At 41.1% G+C, this 24,623-nt stretch overlaps 1 protein-coding gene across 1 annotated transcript; it reads left to right on the top strand.

Moving 5' to 3' along the window:
* Positions 1-1,134: 1,134 nt before the first annotated feature.
* On the top strand, positions 1,135-24,623 carry HTR2A (5-hydroxytryptamine receptor 2A; the record flags this gene model as incomplete). Its single annotated transcript, XM_082277351.1, has 3 exons — positions 1,135-1,534; positions 5,611-5,811; positions 23,548-24,623. 3 exons carry the CDS (start codon positions 1,135-1,137, stop codon positions 24,360-24,362), a joined length of 1,416 nt encoding a protein of 471 aa, XP_082133477.1. The 3' UTR covers positions 24,363-24,623.

The following is a 24,623-nucleotide window of genomic DNA, read 5'->3' on the forward strand; positions in this document are numbered from 1 at the left end:
CGAACACGGCAGCAAGCAAGAAATTCCATTCCTGTTGCAACCAGTAATTCCTCCGCGCGGAGCCTGCTTTTTCGTGAGTGTGTGCGCGTGCTTTCTTTTGTGTCCCTTCAAGAAGGGCTCTGAGATTATTACTACTTTAAATATAGCTTGCCCTGGGGCGGGGAACTGCACAAGGAAAGAGCCGGCAAGCAGCCTATCTCTCAGAAGAAAAGAGCAAGCCTCGCAGCACAGGAACTAGCGTCACTCAAGTGTGCAGTTTAGAAGTCAAAAAACTATTTCAAATACCACCATTCTGGAGGAGACTGAAGAAAAAGGATACAAACCCGGCGAAATACAGTGAAGAATATGGTAAACCAGGGTGCAAAGTGCATCTAAGTGCAGTTTGAAAGTGGGCTCTGAAGTGCAATGTAAGTCTTCCTTAAATTGTATTCTTTTATAATAGTATCTAGCTGTTTAATTTCCATTCTGAAGCCATGCTGGGCCAAAAGGTACAATTAGCTACAAAAATCAGCATGGAGCAGAATTTGTAATCTCTGATATGAGGCTGAAAATGATACTGAAATACAACAGAAGACAGAGACTATCAGCCATATTATGGAAGATGCACTATAAATAAGAGCATATCTAATTATTTCAAAAGAAAGATGCTGGATGGAATCATTAATCAACTTTCTTTATAGAGACACGAGAGCTCTGCTGTTTAATACAGCAAGCTCTTTTAATACTGCTGTGTTTAAAATTGTGTGATTACAGTTACCAATAGCAATAACATGTAGCTCCAGAGGGGAGTCCTAGTGGTTGCAAAAGTTTTATCGCTTTTATTTCTCCAACATTTTTGCTCTCTGAAGCCTCAAGTCCACATTCTGTATCCTACAGCCTGGTTTTACTTTTCAGCTGGATTTTCAATATATGCCAACACTGGACTGCCTATGGAACTGAAAACAAAACACTTCAGCTTTCGGAGTAATTCTGGTATGTTTTCCTACATCACACTAGTGGCAAAAATACAGTTGACAAAAGATTGTGCTCCCTCAACTTCTGGCATGAAGAGCTGAGGAATATAATGCCCAATGGTGACAAAGGGTGATAATTTCCTGCTTTTCACAATTTATCTCTGTGGTTTTGGACTTAGCAATGGATATTCTTTGTGATGGAGAGAGCTCTGTGAACCCAACTGCAAACTCCTTCATACAAATAAATCATGAGAGAAGACTCTACAGAAATGCTTATGATGCTGGAGAAATTAATATATCACATCTCTGCAACTTTACTGTGAACTCTGACAACCTAACCAATCTTTCAGGTGAAAGTAACATGAGCTCACTGTGCTGCCCTTCACAGAAAAACTGGCCGGCTTTGCTGACAATGATAGTGATTATTTTAACCATTGCTGGAAATATTCTTGTCATCATGGCTGTTTCACTGGAGAAAAAACTACAGAATGCCACTAACTATTTTCTAATGTCACTTGCAATAGCTGATATGCTGCTGGGTTTCCTTGTCATGCCTGTGTCGATGTTAACCATACTGTATGGTGAGTATTAGCTGTATAACCTACTGTATGTATTGACAAGCCTTAAACATTGCATGCAATAACATCCTGTTGTTATTATGATTTCATTCTCTTACCACAGAAAATTGTTATCTCTCCATATAAGTAGAAATATATGTTACTGGTTAAGGGATGGAAAGGGTGAAGTACTTGAATCTTTTCCTACTGTATATTTCCAGCTGCAGGCATTTTAAACACAGTCCAGAACATTAGTTTATTACTCAGTTGTCAGATGAATTGTCTCAAGGTATATGAAGTATATACTTTGTCTCAAAGTATATGAAGATGCTTTGTTCTTTCTGTTGCTTTCAGTTTTTTTTCCCTGGCTCATAATTTTCATATTCCTAATGAGAATATAGGGTTCTGCCAGTTACTTTGCTTGGCAAATATGCACTGAAACACTAATGACTACTTTTAGATTCAAAGTAGGCAGCCCCCTCAATTATTTTTAATGAAGTAATACAAATGTAAACAATTTTCTTATCACCAATACCCTGCTCAGACATCGAACTTAGTAGCAAATGCTGGAATAAATATTGCAGGAGTTAAGAAACGGATGGGCATTAATTCTGCCTGTTTAGTAACATCTACAAATGCAAAACTATAATTTCTTAAGAGAAGTTACTTAAGTTAATAATGACTTACAGTTCATGCCCTTGCAGGTGTTTACTAGCAGATCTTTCTTCTCATTTTCACCAAAATCATTTGCAGTCCAGCTCACTTAGGAAAAAGCAGCACCCTATGTGTTCAGCACCAATTTTGTCAGGCTGTCAGTATCCCTAAACTTCACAAATGAGTCTTCCAGTGACGTAACTGAATTGCTACAGTTCAAAGAGAAGCTAGACACAGTCAGGAGGAAAGTGAGATTCTTTGGAGAGATTTCTATTACTTCACTATTTTGGGACTTGAGGTCCAAACATGAGCCTGTGACTTAAGGGAGATTTAATCGAGAAAGCTGGAAGTTTATTTTCCGTTTTCAGTATCTCTACACAGGGATCTCTACTGCTCGCCCTCAGTAGCATTTGCAAACTGCATTTGGCATCAGTGATGGTGCAATACTGTGATTTACCGCATCAGTGTGCGATTACCTTTGGCGGGAGAAAGAGTGAAAACAGAAATTGTCCGATGGGTGAGATTTAAGTCGTGCGTGATTCCCTGAGACAAGCAACAGGGACTCCTGCTGGCCAGGCTCCGCTGCCGAGGGAAGAGACGCCCGAAATGCGCGTCTCGGGAGGGATTTGGGGGCTGGGGCGCTGGATGCCTTTCCCGCACGGAGGGAAGCCGGAGCCCTCATCCCGGGAAAAGGCTGCGCCGCCCGCCTTGGCGACGGCCGAAGCACAGGAGCCGCAGGACACCTGAAGGCATAGGGGAGGGCCTGTGTCGGCTTTGCCTTCTCTCTCCCTGCTTTTCCTCTTGCAAGACCAGGAATGGAAGCAGCATAGCTTGGGGTGAAAAATCACCTGGTGGCACACACAGGTACCAGGAGAACCATCGTGGTGTGGTGCACCATCAATCTCCAGGATGATCAGCGACGGCATGGAGGGAAACCTTCCCTTCCACAGAAGCATTTTCATGGCCTCAGCTGCTCAACTTCAGCCATATCACCTGTGTTGACAGTCTTGAGCCCAAACTGGAGGCCTTTGCACACATGTGCTCTGCTGGGACATCTCCAATGCTGTGGAACAAGTGTGCTCCACCACCCCTTCTGCAGCCTCTTGAAGGGGGTATGGTGATTATTTTGCTCAAATGAGAGATGATTTTCTTGGGAGCTTTACAGCTACTGTGGGCAATTCTGGTTCAGGTGTCCAGCCTGCCAGCCGTGTGCCTGTCCCAGTCTGCATCTTTTGGGATGGGCAGGGTTCTCCATCAACCCAGCAGCTCCAGACTCTGCTGGAAAAGGCAGCACCCAGTAAGGCCTGCCAAGGTGGACGTGTCTACAGAGCAGAAAACTTCCTGGAGGATGGTGTCTACACGCTTCCTAAGGGTGCACCTTATTGCATCTAGAGTTTTCTCCTCTCATGTACTTCCCCCTTTCTTGAATCTCTAGTCTCTAAGGAAGTTTATCTGGCAGATGCTGTTTTATCCCTGCCCCATCCTGGTTTATAGCAAAGACAAAAAGTCCAGAAGGATATGACAAATGTGTTTCCAAAGGTCACTGAAGCAAGAGAACAGATGTATATTGTCAAGTGTAAAAATACTTTAACAGTTTTTCCTGTGTAAACTGGCCTGGCCTGACAGAGAGATGCTACTGGGAAGTCATGCCCCTGAAAGCCAGCCATCACATAAGACACTCCAGGGACCAGATTTTCCAGTAGAAGACCAGAAAACGTGATAAAATACATCCATAAATGCTGTATGGCTTGTCAGGGTCCGTTCATATTACAGCAACCCAAGAACACTAAGAAACAGGTCTCCTCAAGGTTCACTGAGGCTAAATTTAATTAGGCACAGACCTACCTCCTCTGCCTCTCCCTCCATTCCTGCTGTTGCAAATCTTGTATTGTATCTCCAAAGGAGACAGGCACTCCCCAAAATACTAGCATATTCTCACAATACGAGCTTTGGCATTGCCCCCTGCCACACCATCATGGGCAGCTTGGGTAATATGCTCTAAATTAAATCACTACAAAATAAGGACCCTGATAATGGCAAAACTTGCTCCAAGGGAGCTATTAGTGGTTCCCTGAAGGAATAGAGGGGCTTTTGAATGGGGGTCCTGCAGGGCTCTGCTTAGCCTGGGTCTGCTCTGTACAGCTTCTAACAACTTGTATAGTGTGTGGAGTGAGAGTTTACACAGTTTTCCAAAAGCACCAAGCTGGGAGAGGTTACAAGCACTCAGAGAGACAGGATGAGAATCATCAACAAGAATCTGGACCCCTGAAGAGAAAGTCTGAAAGCAACAAATAACATTCAATGAGGATAAGTGCAAAGGGAAAGAAGCAAGCCAACTTCCGCTGGGGAAATTTGTCCAGGCTTCAAGGATGCTGAACAAGATCTGGCTATCAAAACACGCTAAACGTGCTTCACTAGGATGATACTTTCATACAAAAGGCACTTACCATTCCAGGTTGCATAAGCAAAGACATTCCCTTCAAGATCCATGAAGAAATCTTGTATTTCACTTAGCAGTCAGGAGGCCTTTGCAAGAGTCCTGTTTTAGTCACTGAATGGTATACAAGATGCAGATAAATTAAACAGATTCCAGGGCAGAGAAAGAAGTACAAAAGTTTTAAAATCATGATCTGTAAGAAAAAGATAAAGTACTCAGATTCTCTTAGACTGAAAGCCAAAAAAATAAACACAAAATTTGGCAAGACATGATAGCCATCTCCCAACAGTTTCAAGAGAGAAAAGTACTCAATTAATCTTCATAGGTAGAGGGAAGAATAATGAATAAGTAAAGGTTTAATTTGCAAAGAAGCTGTAGGTTGGATATTGGTAAACACTAATGCATCTGCTTTGGATTGCATTCCCTGGAGGACCCTATCAATATTCATTGACAGAGGGAATATCCTTATTTAGGTATGTGGTAGAGGCCTAAAGACAGGTGAGATAAATACCACTGGTATGCAACAAAATTTCTTTTTTCTTTAGCTGCCATTAAATCTAAACTTTTACTTTCAGAAATAAGGCAGCTTTGCATATCAGCAGGTGCTGATAATGCAGTAATTACGTGGATAAAAAGTCCTAAAAGAAAATTGAGAACTTGCAAGTTTACAATGACAAAATTGCTTCTCTTTCCATAGATTTGCTGCCAGAAATGTTTAATTATAGCATCAAGCAGTAGCATTATACAAATAGAATTAAAAAGAAAAAACATATGCTGCCTGTAGCCTGGGAAAGAAGCAGAGTTAACCCCAAAAGCTACAGTTAGAAGGCTGCAAGCAAACAAAAATGTTTCCTAAAAACAGTGTCAGGCAGTTTCTAAATGTATCATTTAGAATGTATCACTACTTAGTACTTACTACTATCCTCCTAGAAAGATGTAGGGACTAAGACGTGTCACAACAAAAGATATATGCCACATCTTTAACTGATGCCAACTTTCTCTTGTGCAGGATACGAATGGCCTCTACCTAGAAAGCTCTGTGCCATTTGGATCTACTTGGATGTGCTCTTCTCCACCGCCTCCATCATGCACCTCTGTGCCATCTCACTGGATCGCTACATCGCCATCCGAAACCCCATCCACCACAGCCGCTTTAACTCAAGAACTAAGGCTTTTGCCAAAATAATTGCTGTTTGGACCATATCAGTTGGTAAGTGAGGCAATATTTCAGCATGTAATTGCAGATTTCCAGCTTTTGAGAGGATTTGAAATACATACTGCAGTCTAAAACTTTATTCTCTGCCTGCAGTATTTTGCTTTCCACACTCTAAGAGCTGCTGTAATGTAGTAATTATGCGATGGCAATGGGAAATGGAGGAGAACTGAGCAGCACTGAAAGAACATACATAAGTGATAGCATAACTGCATTCAAGTTTATTTTAAAGATATGATTTCCCATATTGATTATCCATCATTACCTAAATATCTGAAAAGAAAAAAAATTATCAACTGAAAAAAGCATTTCCCTGTTTTATGAAGTCAGTTGTTCCCAATATCTTATTAGGGAAATTTGCTTAGAGGTTTTTCTCAGGGGCAGATCTTCTCTGCCTTTCTCGGTGTCTATGATGTGGAATTTATGCATTCTGTTTAGGAGATAGCAGATACTGTGTACAGTGTTAATGAGGGGAGTCTCTCCAGAGGACAGTTCAGAGTTACAGTCTAAAATAGGTGTTCTGAATGACCCAGTACATGAATCTCTTTTTGCACTGGAAAAACCCAGAGCCTCAAAACTAGGCATGGGAACGCTGATCGTTCATTCCCATGGTGGCAGCATGTCCAGAGCAGTCTTATGGCATGGGATTTGGAAGAGTTTGGTGTCTAATGCCATCACGGATTTCCTCACATGCCTGGGGCTGGAGGTTCTCAAATGCTTTGAAAACACGGGTCCCTTTCAGCACTTACAGTTTTGTAGACCCTTGAGCATTGGCAATTCACTTATTCAGAGGCAGGAAAAATTCACTCTTTTGCCCTGGAAGAGATGTGAGCTGTCAGCAGTCAAAGGTAATTAACTCCTTCCCTGGCTAATACAAATTATTGCAAGTGGTTACTGTGATCCCTTACCACTTTTCCCAGAGGAGGGAAAGGAGATGATGCCTAACAGGCTGCCAGCCTGGCACTCTGAATTGTCTCCTGGCCTCCCTCTTGATCCCGGCCCAAAGTCTGAGAAAAAGCAGTCTAGGATTGCTAGGATTTAAAATAGCTGCATCTTCTGCTGCACAGGAAGAAATTGTGGGAGTCCTTACTCAACAGGAGGACAGTTCTGCATCCTCCATGACCTGATGAGGTTCAACAGCCTCTGGCTCTTGAGTGCATTCAGCTGATCAGATGTCTAGCACAGGCCAGGTGAATCCCACCCTAAAAATACCTAGCTCTCAACTATAAAGGAAGCCTATAGCAATTGAGATGTAGATGTCTTCATTTAGATTAGATTAATCATATCTTGTCTCTTCTACAGTCACATTTTTTTAATCCAGTAGAAAACATATTACCTACTCTGTCTAGTTTTTCCAATTTTTGACATTGCTAAGTGCAAATATTTCCAGTGCATTTCTCTATATAACATAAATAAGTCAAACATTGCTTTAAAATGTGCATACTGTGTTTGTCTGCACTTGTGTGTGGTGCCTTGTGCTTAGTGTGTGTGAAATTACTGTCCTTTTCAAATACCAATTCACAGAATGATCAGAATGACCATTCCAGGGGCAAATCAGTAGTCCACCCTGCTCAGCATCTTTTCTCAGAGAGGGGCTTACTGACACAGTATCTGAATTAGCTCACTATTAAAAGGAATCCAGAAAAAAAAAAGTGTTATTTTAGCCCTATTACTTAGAACATGGTTTATGTCCTGTAGCAGGAAGGTTTATTTCTTTGATAGCTTAGTATTTTGTTTCAAAAGTTATGGCTTTTCTTTGCAGTAATAACTAACAACATACCCATTGTAAAGACACCTTTTCTTCTCTCTGGAGAAACTTTTTTCCAACAGTGATGAGTCACAGATGTTACTTGTTGTTATTATTATGGCAAGTGATAGCAACGTGGTCCCTATTTATATAACACTGAAAAATACAACTCCTTATTTTATTGGAAACCACTCAAGTGTGGCATGAGTGAAGAGGACAGAGTCCTGCTTTACTGCAGCCAGATAAGGACATGTGTAAGGGAAGAGTGGATGTCAGGAAAACAGGAAGGGTTATAGGGTAAACTCCATCTCATTTACACATTACATGTCATCAAAACAGTGAGAAGGTTAAATAGGTATAGATGAAAGTAGGCAAGCACACTTCAGTGGGCAGGAATGAAGTGGTGCTCAGCTGGTTCCTAGTCTCATGGAAGCAAGGGGCATGGGGAGACCAGCTGAAGGAAGACTGGTTGGTTTCCAGCCTGGCAACAAGCTATGGCAAATGGGATGTGCTCCAGAGGACAGATAAGAAAGCAATCACATAGGAAGCTATAGGAAACAGATGAGCCAGTCACTGCCAGGCTGGACTAAGTTTGCCCTGTGCCATATCACTGTATTAATAAAGAAAAATGCCACTATTATAAGAAATCTTGACAGGTCCCAGATCACCCATGCAACCTGCTGGCGGTCAGTCATCAACCCTTATCCTCTTGATCTGCCACCATCCAGCTAAGAATATGTAGGAAATGGGTTTCTGAAGGTGTTTTCTGTATCACTTACTAACAGGAAAAGCTTCCTGAACAAAGAGGTGCTCCATGTATCATTTAGCAGCCTCCAAGCTCTCAGTGCTACTTAGACTGACAGGGCTATAAATTATTTAACTCTGCATTTTCACATAACTATAGATGAGAACTCTCACTAGGATGAGTGAGGGAGGTGAGGATGGGGAGACACTGGCATAGGTTGCCCAGAAAAGCTGTGGATGCACCATCTCTGGAAGTGCTCAAGGCCAGGCTGGATGGAGCTCTGAGCAACCTGGTCTAGTGGAAGGCGTCCTTACCTGTGTCAGGGGAGTTGGAATGAGATTATCTTGAAGGTCCTTTCCAATCCAATCCATTCCATGATATGTGGCACTGGCAGAGCTGGTGTTGGGTATAACACACCCTCCACAGCACATGGTGTGGCTACCCTCTCACTGACAGATTCAGATCCAAGGTTTTGCTCTCCAGCCTCAGATAGATATCCTTTGACTACCCCATGCTGGTGACCTGTGAACTCTCCTGATGTATGAGATGGAGGGTAAAAAGCAAGAGAAAGAAATTAAAGTTGTTATGTTCCCCTGTGGAGAGGTTCATTTTAGCAGAGGAAGAGGGGAGAAACAGCCAAAAGTTGTGTGTTGGCAGCACATTTAATCAGTTGCACTGACCATGCAAAGAGCTCAGGCTGAACTGAGCAGCACTGATGAGCATACAGGGCTGTCAGATGCTGCCTTCTACCACCCTCAATATGGAAACAAACCATTTAATCCTACCACTTGTCTTTCAACCGTCTGTCTTTCAACCCATTCTTTTTCTACTAGAGGATCCTTCTTCTATTGCCATTAGAATTTAATTTCACTAACAGCCTTTGACAAAACAGTATTTTCAGAACTTTCTGGAAATCCAGGAACATTATATCTGCTGGATTACCCTTATCCACCTGCTCACTGACTCCTGCAAATAGTTCTAGCTAATTTGTGGGGCCTGAAGAAGCTCATCTAGTGCTTCCCAACCCACCTAGATTATAGCTTCTAGTGTACCTAATTAATTACACTTTTGTTCAATAAATTTGTAATTTTCCTTTTATTCACTAAATACACAAATATATTCAGTGCATTTTAACCAAAGGCAGTCAGTGATCTTCCTTCCATTGGCTTCAGTGACAAATGAAGCATTTAAAAAACAGCAGAAGAAAAGCACAGATAGTTTAATTTACTTGACTTCTGAAATCTTGATTTTCTCAGTTAGAAAAAAAAATTGTGCTAACATTTGTTTTTGCATTTAGTGGAAGAAGAGCATTTAGCCAGCAGCCTTTGTTTCACTAGACCATGTAATGCCACAGGCAATTGGTTTAAAATAGATTCTAATTACTGTAACAGATTCTAATCGTGTCTTTAATTCTTAAATCATCCAGTACGCACAGTGGCTAGATAATTAGATTATTTGTAGCTGTTGAAGGCAAAAGCTCATTAAACACTGAAAATTATTTCATTTGTTTTAAAGCACAGAGGTGATTATTGAGAACAGGTGTAAAAAGCCAAAGCATTTCCCCCTGCTAGAAAAAAGTAGAATTTTGAATAGAACTGGAATCTATAGAAATGTAAATAGAGCCTATACTGAAAAATACATGTAAAATACCTTTGAGTCCTAAGTGGGCCTAATATCATTCCCTCCTTGAAAAGGTAACATAAAAGAATTACAGGCATGAATGTTAAGTCCTTACATATAACATCCCTCAGTTCTTATTTCTCTCTATTCCTCTGTTAATGGTCTAAGTAAGGTGAAATCTGATGATGTCCAAGCTGAGTTTTCTCTTATCATTTCTCACTCAGCCTACACATCTATTCACTGCCTTCAGGCAGTCTCTGCAGTCTCCAGTCACTAACAACTTAGATTTATTCAATACTTTTCATGCAGAAAAAAAACCCCAACATGGATCTGGATGAAGCTGGTAAAATACCTCCCACCACACAACTCTAAAATTTTGCCATTGATTTTGAGGCTTCAAAAATGAGAAATAACTGTAAGATATGAAGCAACGTTCTCCAAAGTACAGGGTGAAGTTAGCTCCAGGTGTACAAATCAAACCCAACGCAATTGAGCCCCCAGATAATTTGGCAGTGTGACATTTTATGCTGGCACAGGGGCTTACACCTCCTTCACAGGCAGCCTGCAATTTCTCTGCATGACTTCTTGCTGCCTCACAGCATATGAAGGGCCATGGAAGCAGCAGGGATTGGGAGAGTTCAACCACTAGTACCTCTGGATTGTGTTTTGCTGACAGCTTTGGCCTCCTTAGGCTGAGTCTTCTTTCTGTAAATGACAAATTTCATTCGAAAATCCCTTTGCAGTTTTCAAAAGGCATAAACAGCTAATCAACTGCAGGCTGGAAGTCCCTGTCCTAAATCTACTACATATCCATATCTTCCTGATATTTTGCCATTTCAATCAAGTCTAATTTAGGGATGCCTTCACATAGGAAAAGACAATTTGTTGTAACCTGGAATATACTGCCAAAATACATAAAATTGCAAATAATTATACACTGAACTGTACTCTGACAATATAGATTTAAAGCTTAGCACCTATATTTGGAAGTGCTGGACTGGAGCTAAACTTGAAATATCTACTATACTACCCTCTTTCCCATCTACTTATTCACTCTGCTTCCATTTCTTCTTTTGAAGATTTGACTTTGCATTCTTAGCAGTTTTTATAATCATTTCCCCAGGGAACATTTTTTAAATTTTTATCATACTCATGAAACCATCTCTCAGAGAGTGAACACACTGTTTGCTCACTCCAGCTGCAGGATCTCAGGAGCAAACATTATAGGTTTTGTGTTTGGGCAGTCCTGGGACATTTACCATTTGTGGATGTAGATGCCACCATAAAAATAAAATGAAGTTGTAAAGAATTGTTGCACAACATATTTTGGAGGAATTTGCATCAATTGTAATGAAGGGTGTTGGCATGAAATTTCATTAATAAAGTATTAGAGCTTCAGAAGCATCTCAGAAATAGAATCTTCATTGTATTTCTTCATAGAGACACAATGTATGAGGTTTAGTAGTCAGCAACAATTATGTCAGTAAAAAGTTCATTGCCATACTAATGACTCCTACAGTAGTGACAATTAATGAGAAAGCAAGCCCTTCACGTACAGGTTGTCTGGGGGGAGGTAATGCTCAGTTCCATGGGAAAGAAACATTCAGTGCTGTGATGCACATTTCTGAGTTGACTAGCACATGTATTCTGGTTATGAGCCATTACTTAAGATGGTGCTGAGAAAAAGACATAAATATCCTATTTGCTTTGATGTAAATTATCCCCATATTTCCCATGTAACAGAACTCTTTGATTGATTTGTTCTTCCCAGAAGAGTGAACACATCCATCAGACCATCAGCTTACCACACATATCTCCCTCCCATAATTGTAAAGGTTCAAAAACCTTGCATTTTGAACTTGTATATGTTCTTTCATCTGACAAGGAGGTGTTACTAACATAATATTTTTCTTTATGGAAGAAGGTCCTTAAAGGAATGTTAATTCTCCAAATTTGGAAACACAGAGATAAAGAAATGGGACACAGGCATGTGTCCACAGGGACACATTTGCAAACCAGAGACACTGAGCAACCCGGCACTCATCTGGGTGGGGGAGAACACATTATACCAGTAAATAAGTATCATCAGAGGAAGAATAATTATTATGTATTATGTTCTTTGGGTAATTACAACAGGGTGAGATGAAGGGTTTTGCCTATGAAAAAGGCACACATCCATTTTGGGAGCACTTCTTTTGCAAGAAGCATTCTGCCTTACAGGTAAAAAAAGGAATGAGGAGTGGTCATAACATTAATGTGTGACATTTCTTTCTGCTTTGGTTTTCTTTTTAAAGGCAAATTATAAACAATAAAGCTGTATTTTTAATAACACAGCAATGTGGAAAGAACCTGGTTAGTCAAGGTGCTGATGAAAGAAATTTCTGTCTTTCTTTTTAAACCTTTGTTTTGAAGACCATAAGGACCATGTCCTTCTTCCTCTTAAAGCTACCAGTGAAGAACCCTTAAGTTCATTTGAACCAGGCCTGTCCTGTTATCAGGTTTTTTTGAATGAATAGGTAACTGTTGGTTGGTGCCAATATGACATATAATCAGCCAATCTCTCTTCATAGGGTACATCAGAGTAAATGGAGTATTTTAAGGAAAAAGGCACTAACAGCACACTGCCTACTGTAAGTTACTACCCCCTCTCTGAAAGGCTGTATTTTTAGCCATTCACGTTCCCAGCACAGAGTACAATACAGACAAGTACTCAGAATGGATTCCCCATGCAGAGGGGGAAGGACAAGCCTGGGTCCTGTCACAGGATACCCTTTTCTACAGAAAGTGCAATGTGAGATGTTGCAAAGTGCAGAAAGGACTCGTTCACAAGCCTGCTCTAATCTTTCTCCAGTAGGTCTCTACAACAATGCATGCTCAAAAGGGGATCCCATATTCACCAAGAAATTACTTGAGCATCTCTAGTCAGAGGAGCTGGATTTCAGCATGGAAAATGCCAAATGCAACACAAATGAGAACAAAAGAAGTATACAAGGAATTATGTTGGGATTTATAAACTGTACAACAGTCTGTACACTGTAACTGCATTTAATCACCTTCTAAATTAAAAATGGTGCTGTTAAAGTAGCACTGGGTTGCATAAAAGAAAAATGCCAAGAAAAGAGAAAATTTCATTCATTTTAAAATTATACAGAACAATAACACAAGTTCCTTTATTTATTAAATTTGACTTAAGCCAGATGTTGTGTTTTATGACATTAAGAAAGTTTCATGTACCACAGAATTCTTCAAAATTGAATCCTCATATTTATCTTTATCAGCAGGAACATTGCAAACTATTGAACACCCAGGCTGCAATTAACTTTCCCCACACATTATCTGGTCTGTGCCATTGGCATCCCTTCTAAGCAGAAGCTCAGCTAATAAAAGTCAGGGATTTTGTCAGAACTGCAAAAACATATTCCTAATTACCTGAAACAAAATTAGAAACACCTGTCAGGTGATTTTGCCTATGATGTTCTCCAGGGTCATTGATGGAAAACAGCTTGTTGAGCTCCTGTGATATCCTGAAAGCAGTCTGTAGCATCATGATAAAGGCTCTCTTTTCTGCCTGATCAAAATTGGAATCTGTGTATTTCACAGTATTCAATCCTGCCTTTATGCTGGAAATAAATCACACCCCACAAGACTTATTTCCTTTTGGCAGAACACAGCCCTTGTTACGACTTTTTGTATTTGATCTGAGTTTTGAAATGTCAAATTGACTGCTATTGCCAGGACCATAGACTGAGCTGAACTGTGAGTATCCTGAGAGAAAAACTGTGTGATTTTAGGTCCCAGGTGCACTGAGTGAGCAGTGCAAATTTCTCCCTACAAGCACAGAAGTACCCAGAAATTTTGGACTGAAAGTTCCCCAGTTAAATCCAGCCCTGCCTTGCATACCACTGCAGGACATGAAGAGGTCACCCCTGCATTTCCTGTTGCAAGGACAGTTCATGTATTTATTTTTCATTTTCAAGGTGCTTTGTGACATTTAACAGAAAGATAAGCCTAGGGATTGTGCTGTAGCACCCACATAGGCACCAGTAGATGGGAAATATGGGCAGATATGATCCCTTTTTATCTCTTCTTCAACGTTGTTATCTTGTAAATGCGACCAGGACATTGATTGGTTTAACAGAGTTCAGTCAGGGTGAAGGGCATTAGCTGCAGGGTGGACAGTGAAACATAAAACACAGGATCCTGACTCATCATCTTCAGACCTGTGCAGGTCTCTAAGCTGCTTCTCATTCTGTTTTTCCTTCCAAATTATCCATCACATCAGGACATCTATCCCAATAGCTGTCCAGCCACTGCTGCAGTCTCCTTGTATAACTAGTAAGAAGCTGACCATTTGCTTATTAAGCAGCTTCTGCAAGCAACCACAAAAGGAAGCATGGACAAACAATTGGGATATGGTCTGAGGTCTAGAAAATACAGAAGAATTACAGTTTTTGTTATCTGTGCCCTTCAGATGGAGTGTGAAATTATTGTAAAAAAAAAAAATAGTAATAATTAAAAAAATTATCTGATAGATACATTCAGTCTCCTTTTAAACTACACAATGAGGCCAAGTAGCACTGCTGAAGAAATCTCAGAGACACTAACAGAAATCTCTATTCAGTTCAGTGAAGGATTAAGGCAGAGTTAAATAAATTATCAGCATTCAACAAATCACACCACGTAATAATTAAAAGACAGAGATATAAAAACTGGGATATTAGGGGATCTTGTCACTTAGACTGCTCCAGGAGGCATCACATTGTTTGCTTATATGGTATGGAATATCTAAGATCTTTCCCCAATTTCTAGCTTATTGCTGCTGTAAGTATTTTTTTAAGCATTACTGTGTATGTAGCATGAATAGCACATAATAAATTAGCTCTGAGGATGGTTTAGAAGCTTCATAGATAAAAAGACAAACTGATAACATCTGATCTAGGAAGATCCTGTAAAAAAAGTATGGTATTCCCTTCTTCTCAAAGCACCATTATCACCAAATCTGCTCTGCTAGGGGCCTGAACAGTGAACATTGCGGGGCCATCTGACTTGGGATACAGAAAGGTCCTATGCTAAATAGAGGGGATATCATAGGTGGCTGAAGTTGATCCTACACAGAGGCTCTTTTCCTTTGCAAATTAACATACTCACCTAGGCCAGCGGCAACACTAAATTTGTAACTTCTTTTGAGTAGAAATTAAACCATTGCTACTGGAAACTTAAAAACACCGATGCAATATAAACAACATTAATTGAGAACACAGAAAGAAAAAGGGCATTTGACCTACTCTGCTGCATTTTGCTGAGCCACAGAAGTAGCAGCCTTAAATAGAATGAGGAGAACCTTGTCCCTCTGTGCAGAGATAGGCTGGAGACCTGTGGAACCCCTTAAAAATTTTCGGACTAAATATTAAGCTCTTTATTGTAAGGCCAGTCATGTTTCATCACCTCTAATCACCATGGATGAAGGGGTAGATACACAGCTGTCATCAGCCTATGTCCCCTGGAGGAGAACATCAAGCCCAGCTCCCTTCCAGTTCCCAGAATTGTAGCTGCTGTCCACCTTGGACTTGGGCTCTGCTCAGCCAGCATCCTGGGGCCAAGCTGCTTCCTCAGCTTCCTGTCCACATTTAGCCAGACACCGCCTTACAGTTCACTCTTTCCAGGCTCGGGGACAGTCCTACGTCTCAATGTCACCAAAGACCAGAATGCAAGAGGAGTAATTTCATCTCAGATATGATGTGGCAATGTGGTGCCAAAACAACGCCAAATCACTCTCATAAATGTTTCTTCTTCCCATCTTTAAGGACGGGCTAACTTTTTACATGGGAACACAGAGCCTGTGTTTTCTCATGTAAACAAGTTGGCTCTACATGGCATGATAGCATGCTCCTTACTGGACATCAGGTTGAGTGGGTTTCTCTGGATCAGTAAAAAAGAAAAGGAATTTTAGACTCTCTCTATTATTGACTTTTAACCTCCCAGACATTGCAGAGCTAAACAGCTTTGTCCAGCCTTCTGCTACAAAAGCAGACCCAGATACCTTCTTGTCTCCCTCTTCTTCCCTGTAGATGCATTTGGACTGACTTGTATTTACACACTAATCTACACAAGGCAAAGACATTTACTTTTTGTCTAAATGTTGGCACACTTACTGAGTCTAGGGCTGGGGTCTTTTGACATCTTTCTCCACATTTAACATCATTAAAATACTCATAATCAGACCACAAGGTCTAACCAAGCACAGCAAAAAGGAGTTTCATCAAATCCATGGCAAAGAATATGGCATGTGGTACACATTATTTTGTTCTTTAGACATATTGTAAAAAATTTTATTTCCTGGGCAGTTTTGTATTTCCTACTTATTCAGGAAAAGTTGTGTCCCTTTAGTAGATATTAATGCTATAGTAAATTAGCAGCAGATTGACTGCAAGCACATGCCATCTAAAATAATATTTCTGTATAAATTGATAAAGTCTTTCAATTTTCTGAGGTTTCCACATATTCCCTCTGTTTTCTGGCCCTAGAAGTGAAGGTTTTACCTGCGGGTGTCCCTTACAGAAAGTGTGCTAAGTCTAAGCAAGAACACTTTTACTCTACAAAGACAGAATCACTTCAGAGCTTCAGCCAAAATGAGGCAATGTGCAGTTACAGGTCAAGGACATCATTACCTGGGAATAACTACAAGCATATTAAGAAATAAATTTTAAAAATTAATATTCAAATGAGATATAACTACTACCTTTGGGATGTGTGGCTGGCTCTCTGCTTATGAAAAACAGACCAGACAGCACAGTTTTGTCCAGCAATTTCTTACCCCTTGGAGACCTCCTGCTTGGAGGCCACCCATTGCAGTCAGCAGACAGTGAAGGCAGCCTGTGCCAACCTGTGCTAGCACCAAATTTAGAGGGTTTGGTTGCAAAAGCAAAACTTCCTCTTTGAGCTCATTCAGTTGAAACCACCAGTGCCCAAAGCCATTGCTCCCTACTGCACACATGAATGGCATCATCTGAAATCCCCAGTTTCTAAGTCCTTTTTCAAAATAAATTTCTTCAGGACATTTATAAACCTTTTTTTATTTTTTTCTAGCTGTTTGATAAATGCAGACTTCTATATTCCTCTGCTACTCCCTTTAGTGACTGAGTAACCATCTTAGAAGGATAACAACTTCTCTCAATTGGAGATCTCTGTGAGAAGCCAATAAACATCTTGGAAGAAGCCTCTGCCCAAATCAAAAATAATGTCACTAGCTGGAAAGCAAAGACTGTATGGGGGAAGAGGCTCCACTGGAAATTGCTATGCAAAATTGTATCTTCCTCAAATACTCAGAAAGCCTGAAAAATCCAACAAAAAAATGAGAAGAACCAGAGCATAAACAAGTCTTGCAGCGTAACTAAGAGAATTTGAGGAGTGCATAGGCAGGAAAAACACTTAAAGCCAAAAGCAAAGAAACTGCTTCCTGCTGTTGGACTCTTGCTGCCTTTAGGAAATGGGGCTGTGTGCACATTTTGAGGAAAGCAGAAAGCAACTCCATCAGTGCCCTCTCATAGCTCACTCGGGAGCCCACAGTTTCTAATCAGTTGGGTCAAAAAGGGGCACCTGTCCTTCATTTCTTGCATTGTCCTCCCTGTAATTCTCCTCTAGCCCTGTTAATATTTTATTATCACAGTTCTACAAATTAATTTGGAGAGACATATCTCTGTTCTTGTTGAGAAATAGGCTTCAGGACTGAGGACATAAATGAGAAACATATTAGGAAACAGACTTCTCTGATTTTGTTTTTCTAAAGTGAAATAGATTATTTATGGTACAAATTATCATTTACCATACTTTTCTCACATAAAAAGAAGCAAATGTATCTCCTACTAGGCTAAAAGATATGTTTCCTTAGAGATTTTCTGAGCTGTCAAGAACAAAGCCATTTCAAAATTAATAGAATAATCTGTTATCTGGCACCCCCCCATGTGACATAAATTTAAATTAGTTTTCCTTTCATTTGTATTAAATAGAACATGTGTGACCAAATAAAGTGTTCCAAGGGAAAGATACAGAAAACCAGCTCCATGTATGCCCTTGAATAAAAAACTAAATATGGTCTATCAGCAGTTATAAGGAGAATGCCTGGACCCACTCTGATTCCATTCCTGTGAGTACAGCCTCTTGGGATGCAGAAAGGAGACTATGCTCCTCCAGCACTGTGACTAACTTAGCTCTTGAGGAAATCCATTTGAAAACAAATCTTACGTGGGGATTTGTGACAGAAAGCTCCTCATCCACTTCTGCCTCCGCCAACACATGTACTTTCCACTAGGGAAGAATTCTGTGCTGGTCTCACTCGCGAGGAGAAATTCTAGAGCAGGACTTTGGGGACATTGCCACGCTAACTAAGGAAGGTGGAAGCTTTTTAACATTCATGCTAGCTAGATGCACCCTCAGATGGTGATTCCCAATCCACATGGAGGTTTTCAACATCCCCTTTTCCCAGATGGAAATTTCTGCTTCTGCACTGCCACCCATCAGCAACCTGCACATACTGGAAATATGGCTGGCACTACTCTGGCAGCAACAAAATTACAACAGTGAAAGGTTTGTCATGACTGGAAAGGAGTTGATGGGGGAATAACATTTTCAGGTGCACGCAGAGAGCAGCTAAGTGTTTGCAGGTCTCGGGAAACGATGATGTAATGACAAAACAATGAAATGTAGTGATGTAACAACCATAATGGTGAGTGTCAAATGCCAAGCAGAGACATGAAGTCAGACTGAGCAACTCCTCTGCAGATGTTTAAGTTGAAGTAACTGTTGCTAAACTCCAGCTCATCATATAAGATCCAGACACATTTTCATCCTTGATATTCAGAGGGGAACATGGTCCATGGTCCCCCTGCCACAAGTGGCTCACTGTGGCTTGTGTTCCTTGAGCAAACAAACACCTACACAAGGCACCATGGTAGCCCAAAGGAATAAATTTTCTTTATTAAGAAATCAAATTTGGTAAATTAAGTCAAAAATATTGAAAATAATGTGATCGCAGTGTGCAACAAGGAGATTTTTATACAACACGAAACTGAGAGTACACACTGTATGCCTTGGGATGTAGCAGGTGAGTATACATGGGCATCTGTTTGCTGTTTGAATGTGTAGATGTACCAAAAGAGGACATTTTCTGAGTACAAATAGGCACCAGATAACAGTATGGGCTTTTCTAAAGATATTAGACAATATGGCCACATTGCACTGCTTGAAGGATACACTTGCCTTCTCAAGCAGCAATCCTTTCAGAGGTCCGCAGTGTCACAGCACATCTTTGTGCAGTGGCCCATGAGCTGGCCCATGACCCGGTATGTTTGAATCCATGTGACTACTAAAACCTGAGATGGGGGGCGGGGTTTGTTTTCCATGAGAAGGTGATAAAAGGTGCCAAATTTTGTTGAGAAACTGTAATGACATTTCTAAAAGGTAGCTCCCAACCCTTGGACATTTATTAAGGCACAGAGTAATGCTCATTTGTATTAAACACAACTGAAATGGATAGATGCGAGGCAAAAGCACGTGACTGAGTTTCTGCTTGAAGGAGACTTCACAGAAGAAATCTTGACCGTATCAATTCACTCCCCCCTTCTTGTCTTCACCCCAAGCAACCCAAGTGTGCCACCCTGAACGCACATTTTAAATTATGGTTTTGATTTATTGATAGTCTCAGCAGCTCAAGGCAGCTGCAAACTCAGTTTACTTGTCCACTTAAAGTGGTTTTATAGCTGTCGTACACCTCTGAAGCCAGCAATGTGTACCACTATATCAACCCTTGTCAATTTCACCAGGCTTTCTGAGAGAACAAGAAGAAGGATGCCATTGTTTTACTTCTTAACCTTTGGTGTTTTCAAGAGCATTTTGTCATTGTGAAACTCTGCCCAAATGCTTGAGGTTTAATGCAGAATTTATTGTTCATCTTTATTGTTTGGGCTCTGTTGTGCGGTTTATTAAAATCCACAGTTTGAAACAGCCACGTGTGTATAAATCAAGCCATATAAATAAACCACCTTGTACCAGAGGAACATAATATTTAGGGCTTGTTCACAAGGGAAAACGTTCTAAGTGGGAATGCCAACTGGAAATGGAGTGGCTAATGTACCTTCAGTGCTCGAATGGATGCTCCTATTCTGTGCTGAATGCTTCCTTGTGCCTCAGTTTAGTTCTTTTAAAATCCAAGGAAGATAAACCATAAAAAAGTCCTCAGGAGATACCATGATTTTTTCCAGACTGACCTTGAGCTAGTGGGAGCATGGAATGGGCAGGGTGTGGAATAGCTGTTCTGTTACAGCCCTTCCAGGTTGTTTCCTCCAGATCTACTGTTTGCACATGCTTCATTTCCCAAACACCTGTTTGTCCCTCCCTGGTAGCTCTGCATGATCCTTTCTTGTGAAGCTGATTTTCTTCTTATGATGTTTGAATGCACAGGCACCATCTGTGTCTTCTTAAACATCCAGTCACCAAGAGCAGGGAGCTGGAAAGCAAGGACAAGTAAACCAGCGAGGAATTATACATCTGAATCATCCAGGTGAAATAGATCATTCAGCTTCAACTTTTAAAGAATTAATTCAGTCAGCTGCAATAATGGTAATGCAACCATAGACCAGGACTTTTTGTTACAGGTTTACAGGACAAATGTGGTCTTGACCAAACGTGACATGTGGGTGATACTCTTGGCCATATGTGATGCTTCCTAAAAATCCCATCAAAATAGTGGATGTGAGTTGCACATGGAAGCTCCTTTACTTACAGTTTAAGCATGACTGCCTTTGAATTTGGTCCCTCTGCCTCATGGAATTTGCCATACTTATGCTGCAGAAGCCAACTGCTGAGGGGAGAAAAACCCCATTCCTTAAAGGAGGGGAGCAGTAAATTTAGCCCCTGTAGAGATAAGAAATGAGAAAATTGGGCTGGACGTTAATTTATTCCATGCAAGAATGCCACAATATCATTTTGTGGGATGCCCTGCATCAGCTGAACTGGGGTTACACAAAAAGCAGTTTACAGTTGTCAGTGTTCTCTGCCACCAAAGTGTGTTATCTCTGCTGTGTTCAAACTGTATACAGGCCACTTCCCTATGGCTGTAGGGGAAAGATGCCTTGAATGGTCACTCAGAAAAACTGACATGACTAGCAGTGCCTGCTACAGGTCTGCTGGGTACAGCACTTCTGTGCACGTTAAAGGAATGACAAAGAAATGTGGGAACTTCTGCTACATGCTGAAGCCCATTTCCATTTTTTAAAGCCAGAAATCTGGATTTGGATGCCAGTCTCCAGAAGCTGCTAAGAACAAAACAAAGCAGTTGGGGAATTGCTCCTCTTGTTTCAGGTGAGAAGCTGTAACAGACTTTGGCCCTTTACTTGAAAAAGCCTGCAGTTATGCTAAAATTTTCCTCTTTCTAGTGCTGCTGCCTTTACTCCCATGCCTCCTCAAGCAGCTGAACCATAAGCTGGTAATGAAAGGCATCTTTTTACTCTGTCAATACCATTGTTTATTTTATCTCTGCAGCTCACACTAGGTCTTTGAATGAAATGAAAAAACAGCCTTGCTGTTATCAGCACAGGGCAGAAGCAGACGGGAAACTTGTGGTATTGCTCTGACTAATGCTGTGTCTTTGTGCAGCTGAAGTATAACGCTGGGAGGTGCTGGATGCCCTCGGCACCCCTTCAACTCATCCAAAAAAAGAAAAGGAACTTCCAAGCATTCCTCATTTCCCTGGAGTTGTTCAGCACCCCAGATTACTCAGTCACAGCTGGACAGCCTGGTTTCTCATGGCGACCTCTTCCTCTGTGTTGTCAGTGAGACTGACTTGGACCTTTATAGCCAGCAGCTTTTCTGGAGTCACTGGAGGTTTCTGTTAGCTCAACTAAGGAGTTTCCACACACTGCATGAGTTTGCATCTCACTCACTGGCTTCTCCTAGCCCAAGCATTTAGAGCTTCTGCAGGAGAAACAGAAAGGGTAATACCACAGGCTCTCCACCAGCTTCTGCCCTGGGATGATAAGAACAGCACTTTTCTAAACCGGCTTGAGGCAATGCCATGGCTCAGTTCAAAGCTGCAAAGACAAAATAAGCTGCAGCGTTCTTAGAAAAAGATCTTTGTAGAAGCTCCAGAACAAAAAGAATGAAGCACTTGAACAGAATAATAATCTAGTATTATTATTACCATGATTATTATTGTTTGGTATTGAGCCTGTACTCCACAGCCTTCCTCTGGGACTGGAGCTGTTATGCTGGGTACTGGATATGTGTGAAATGAACAGACAGGCTATGCTTTTAAAGGGCTCCCAGTTAAGGCAGCAGGCGGGAACAAGGGAAAGAAAGAGAGACAGAGGAAGGTACCATTGAAATGCTGATGTTTCAGGACTCATCTGTGAACCAGTAAGGACATTGTTGGGCATACACTGAACAAAGTAGGGCACAGCATCCTCCTCACATCATAAGAAATTCTTCTCTAGTCAATGTTTTTATTTCTCATAAGCCAAATACAGAAACTGGGATTTCTGTTCAAAAATGCAAATGGGACTGAAGGTCCCAGATTATGCTAACTTTCCACAGGAGTCAGACACCTTGCTGCTTTTATCCAAACAGAGCTGCATTATCACCCCCTGCTTCACTCCACTTTTGCTATCTTTGCAGCACATCATCTCTTTCATTGTCTGAATATTGCCTCTCTTGGAGAGACAGCATCCATTTGGAGGGGAAGAGACAAATGCTGAAAAAAACCCCAAAACCAACAACCAAAGAAATAGCAGCTGTTTGATTTTACCCAGACTGTAGCAGCATTTGCAGAAATCCCTGAGGAAATGGCTGAGTAGGGTTGAATCAGACACAGCAGTCCAAGGAGAATGGACTTTGTCACCTTGCCTTGCCATTCATGACAAGGCAAAGACGCAGCACATGCTCCAGGGGAAGACAAAGTTTGCATGGCTGTGCACAGAAAAGGCAACCTCTAGCAGCTGGAAATACAGTGAAAGGACCTTTGTGGTCCTGTAGGGTAAACCACATCTCAGGCTGCCTCATATCAGTGTCTCTCAGTGCTTAATTTTTTCCCATTGTTCATCTGGCCCTTGCCACATGGGAAGTTGGGTTTTGTTAGCACTTAGCCTGTGTTGATTATATGGAGATTACAGCAAGAAAAGACACAATGAAAGATTACTCTTAGGCCTATGATAAAAAATTATCTTTCCTCCTAAAATTAGTATTTCCCAGTCTAATTAGAACCCAGAACACTTTAAATCCTCTAATGAAAAACAGTCCAAGATCACTCTTATGCCACTCCAGAAAAGAAATACATAGTGTCATCTTGGTCATAGCTCATAAAAGCTTTTGCCAAGGTGGCAGGGACCAAGGAGCGAGTCTGGAGATCATTACAAGGGGCCCAAGATCCAAGAACACATGATTTTGTGGCTATCAGGTGACATAGGACAGTTGGAAGGAAGCAAATGGGTTCTAGCTGTGGCTGAGGTAATGTGTATAGCTATGATCACCTCAGCCACAGGTAGAACACAGGTGGATGTTTGTTTTTTTCTTGGAGGCTGGAAGTGTTTTTCATTATTGTGTTTAACCTCTTCTTTCTCTCATCCACCTTCAGGTATCTCCATGCCTATACCCGTCTTTGGACTACAAGATGACTCCAAAGTATTTAAGAAAGACATTTTTAAGAAAGACATCTGCTTACTTGCGGATGAAAATTTTGTTCTAGTAGGCTCCTTTGTGGCATTCTTCATCCCTCTAACCATCATGGTAGTCACTTACTTTTTAACTATCAAGTCGCTGCAGAAGGAAGCTATGCTATGCGTGAATGATGTTGGCCCTAAGACCAAGTTTGCTTCATTCAGCTTCCTTCCTCAGAGTTCCCTGTCCTCAGAGAAACTCTTTCAGCGCTCCTTGAACAGAGATACAGGGATGTCGGGGAGGAGAACCATGCAATCCATCAGCAATGAGCAGAAGGCTTCCAAGGTTCTTGGCATTGTCTTCTTTCTGTTTGTTGTGATGTGGTGCCCGTTTTTCATCACCAATGTGATGGCCGTTATTTGCAAGGAGTCATGCAAAGAAGAGGTCATTGGAGGACTTCTTAACGTATTTGTTTGGATTGGCTACCTTTCTTCGGCTGTCAACCCACTCGTCTATACATTGTTCAACAAAACCTACCGCTCAGCTTTCTCTCGCTACATTCAGTGTCGCTACAAGGAGGAGAAGAAACCTTTCCAGCTGATTCTAGTGAACACTATCCCAGCACTTGCATATGATTCCAGCCAGCTCCAGCTAGCACAAATGAAGAGTTTGAAAAAAGAGGCCAAAATGATGGCTAAGGATTACTCGACAGTCACGATAGGAACACATCGTTTAGATGGTACCTCCAAGGGAAGTATCGGCCCAGGGAATGAAAAGGTTAGTGGTGTGTGATGGTCAGCAGCTGCCATGACAACCACTGTGCGTGTGCTGAAAATTTCACCTGCTGTGAGAAGCTCTGATAGCTTAGGAAAATCAGCTGTGTTCAAGAGACCTTCCAATAACATCATATACTACTCACATTATCCTGTGGATGAAAAGCAGGGTTGAAATGGTATCAAATGTGCAATTTTTTTCATACAGTACTTTGGCTGCTTTAAGCACAGGCTTTATTAAACTTATTTTTTTAATATTCTAAAGGATATATTTCTTAAA

The sequence above is a fragment of the Coloeus monedula genome (genome assembly GCF_965178545.1).
Source record: "Coloeus monedula genome assembly, chromosome: 3".
Lineage (NCBI taxonomy): Eukaryota > Metazoa > Chordata > Aves > Passeriformes > Corvidae > Coloeus > Coloeus monedula.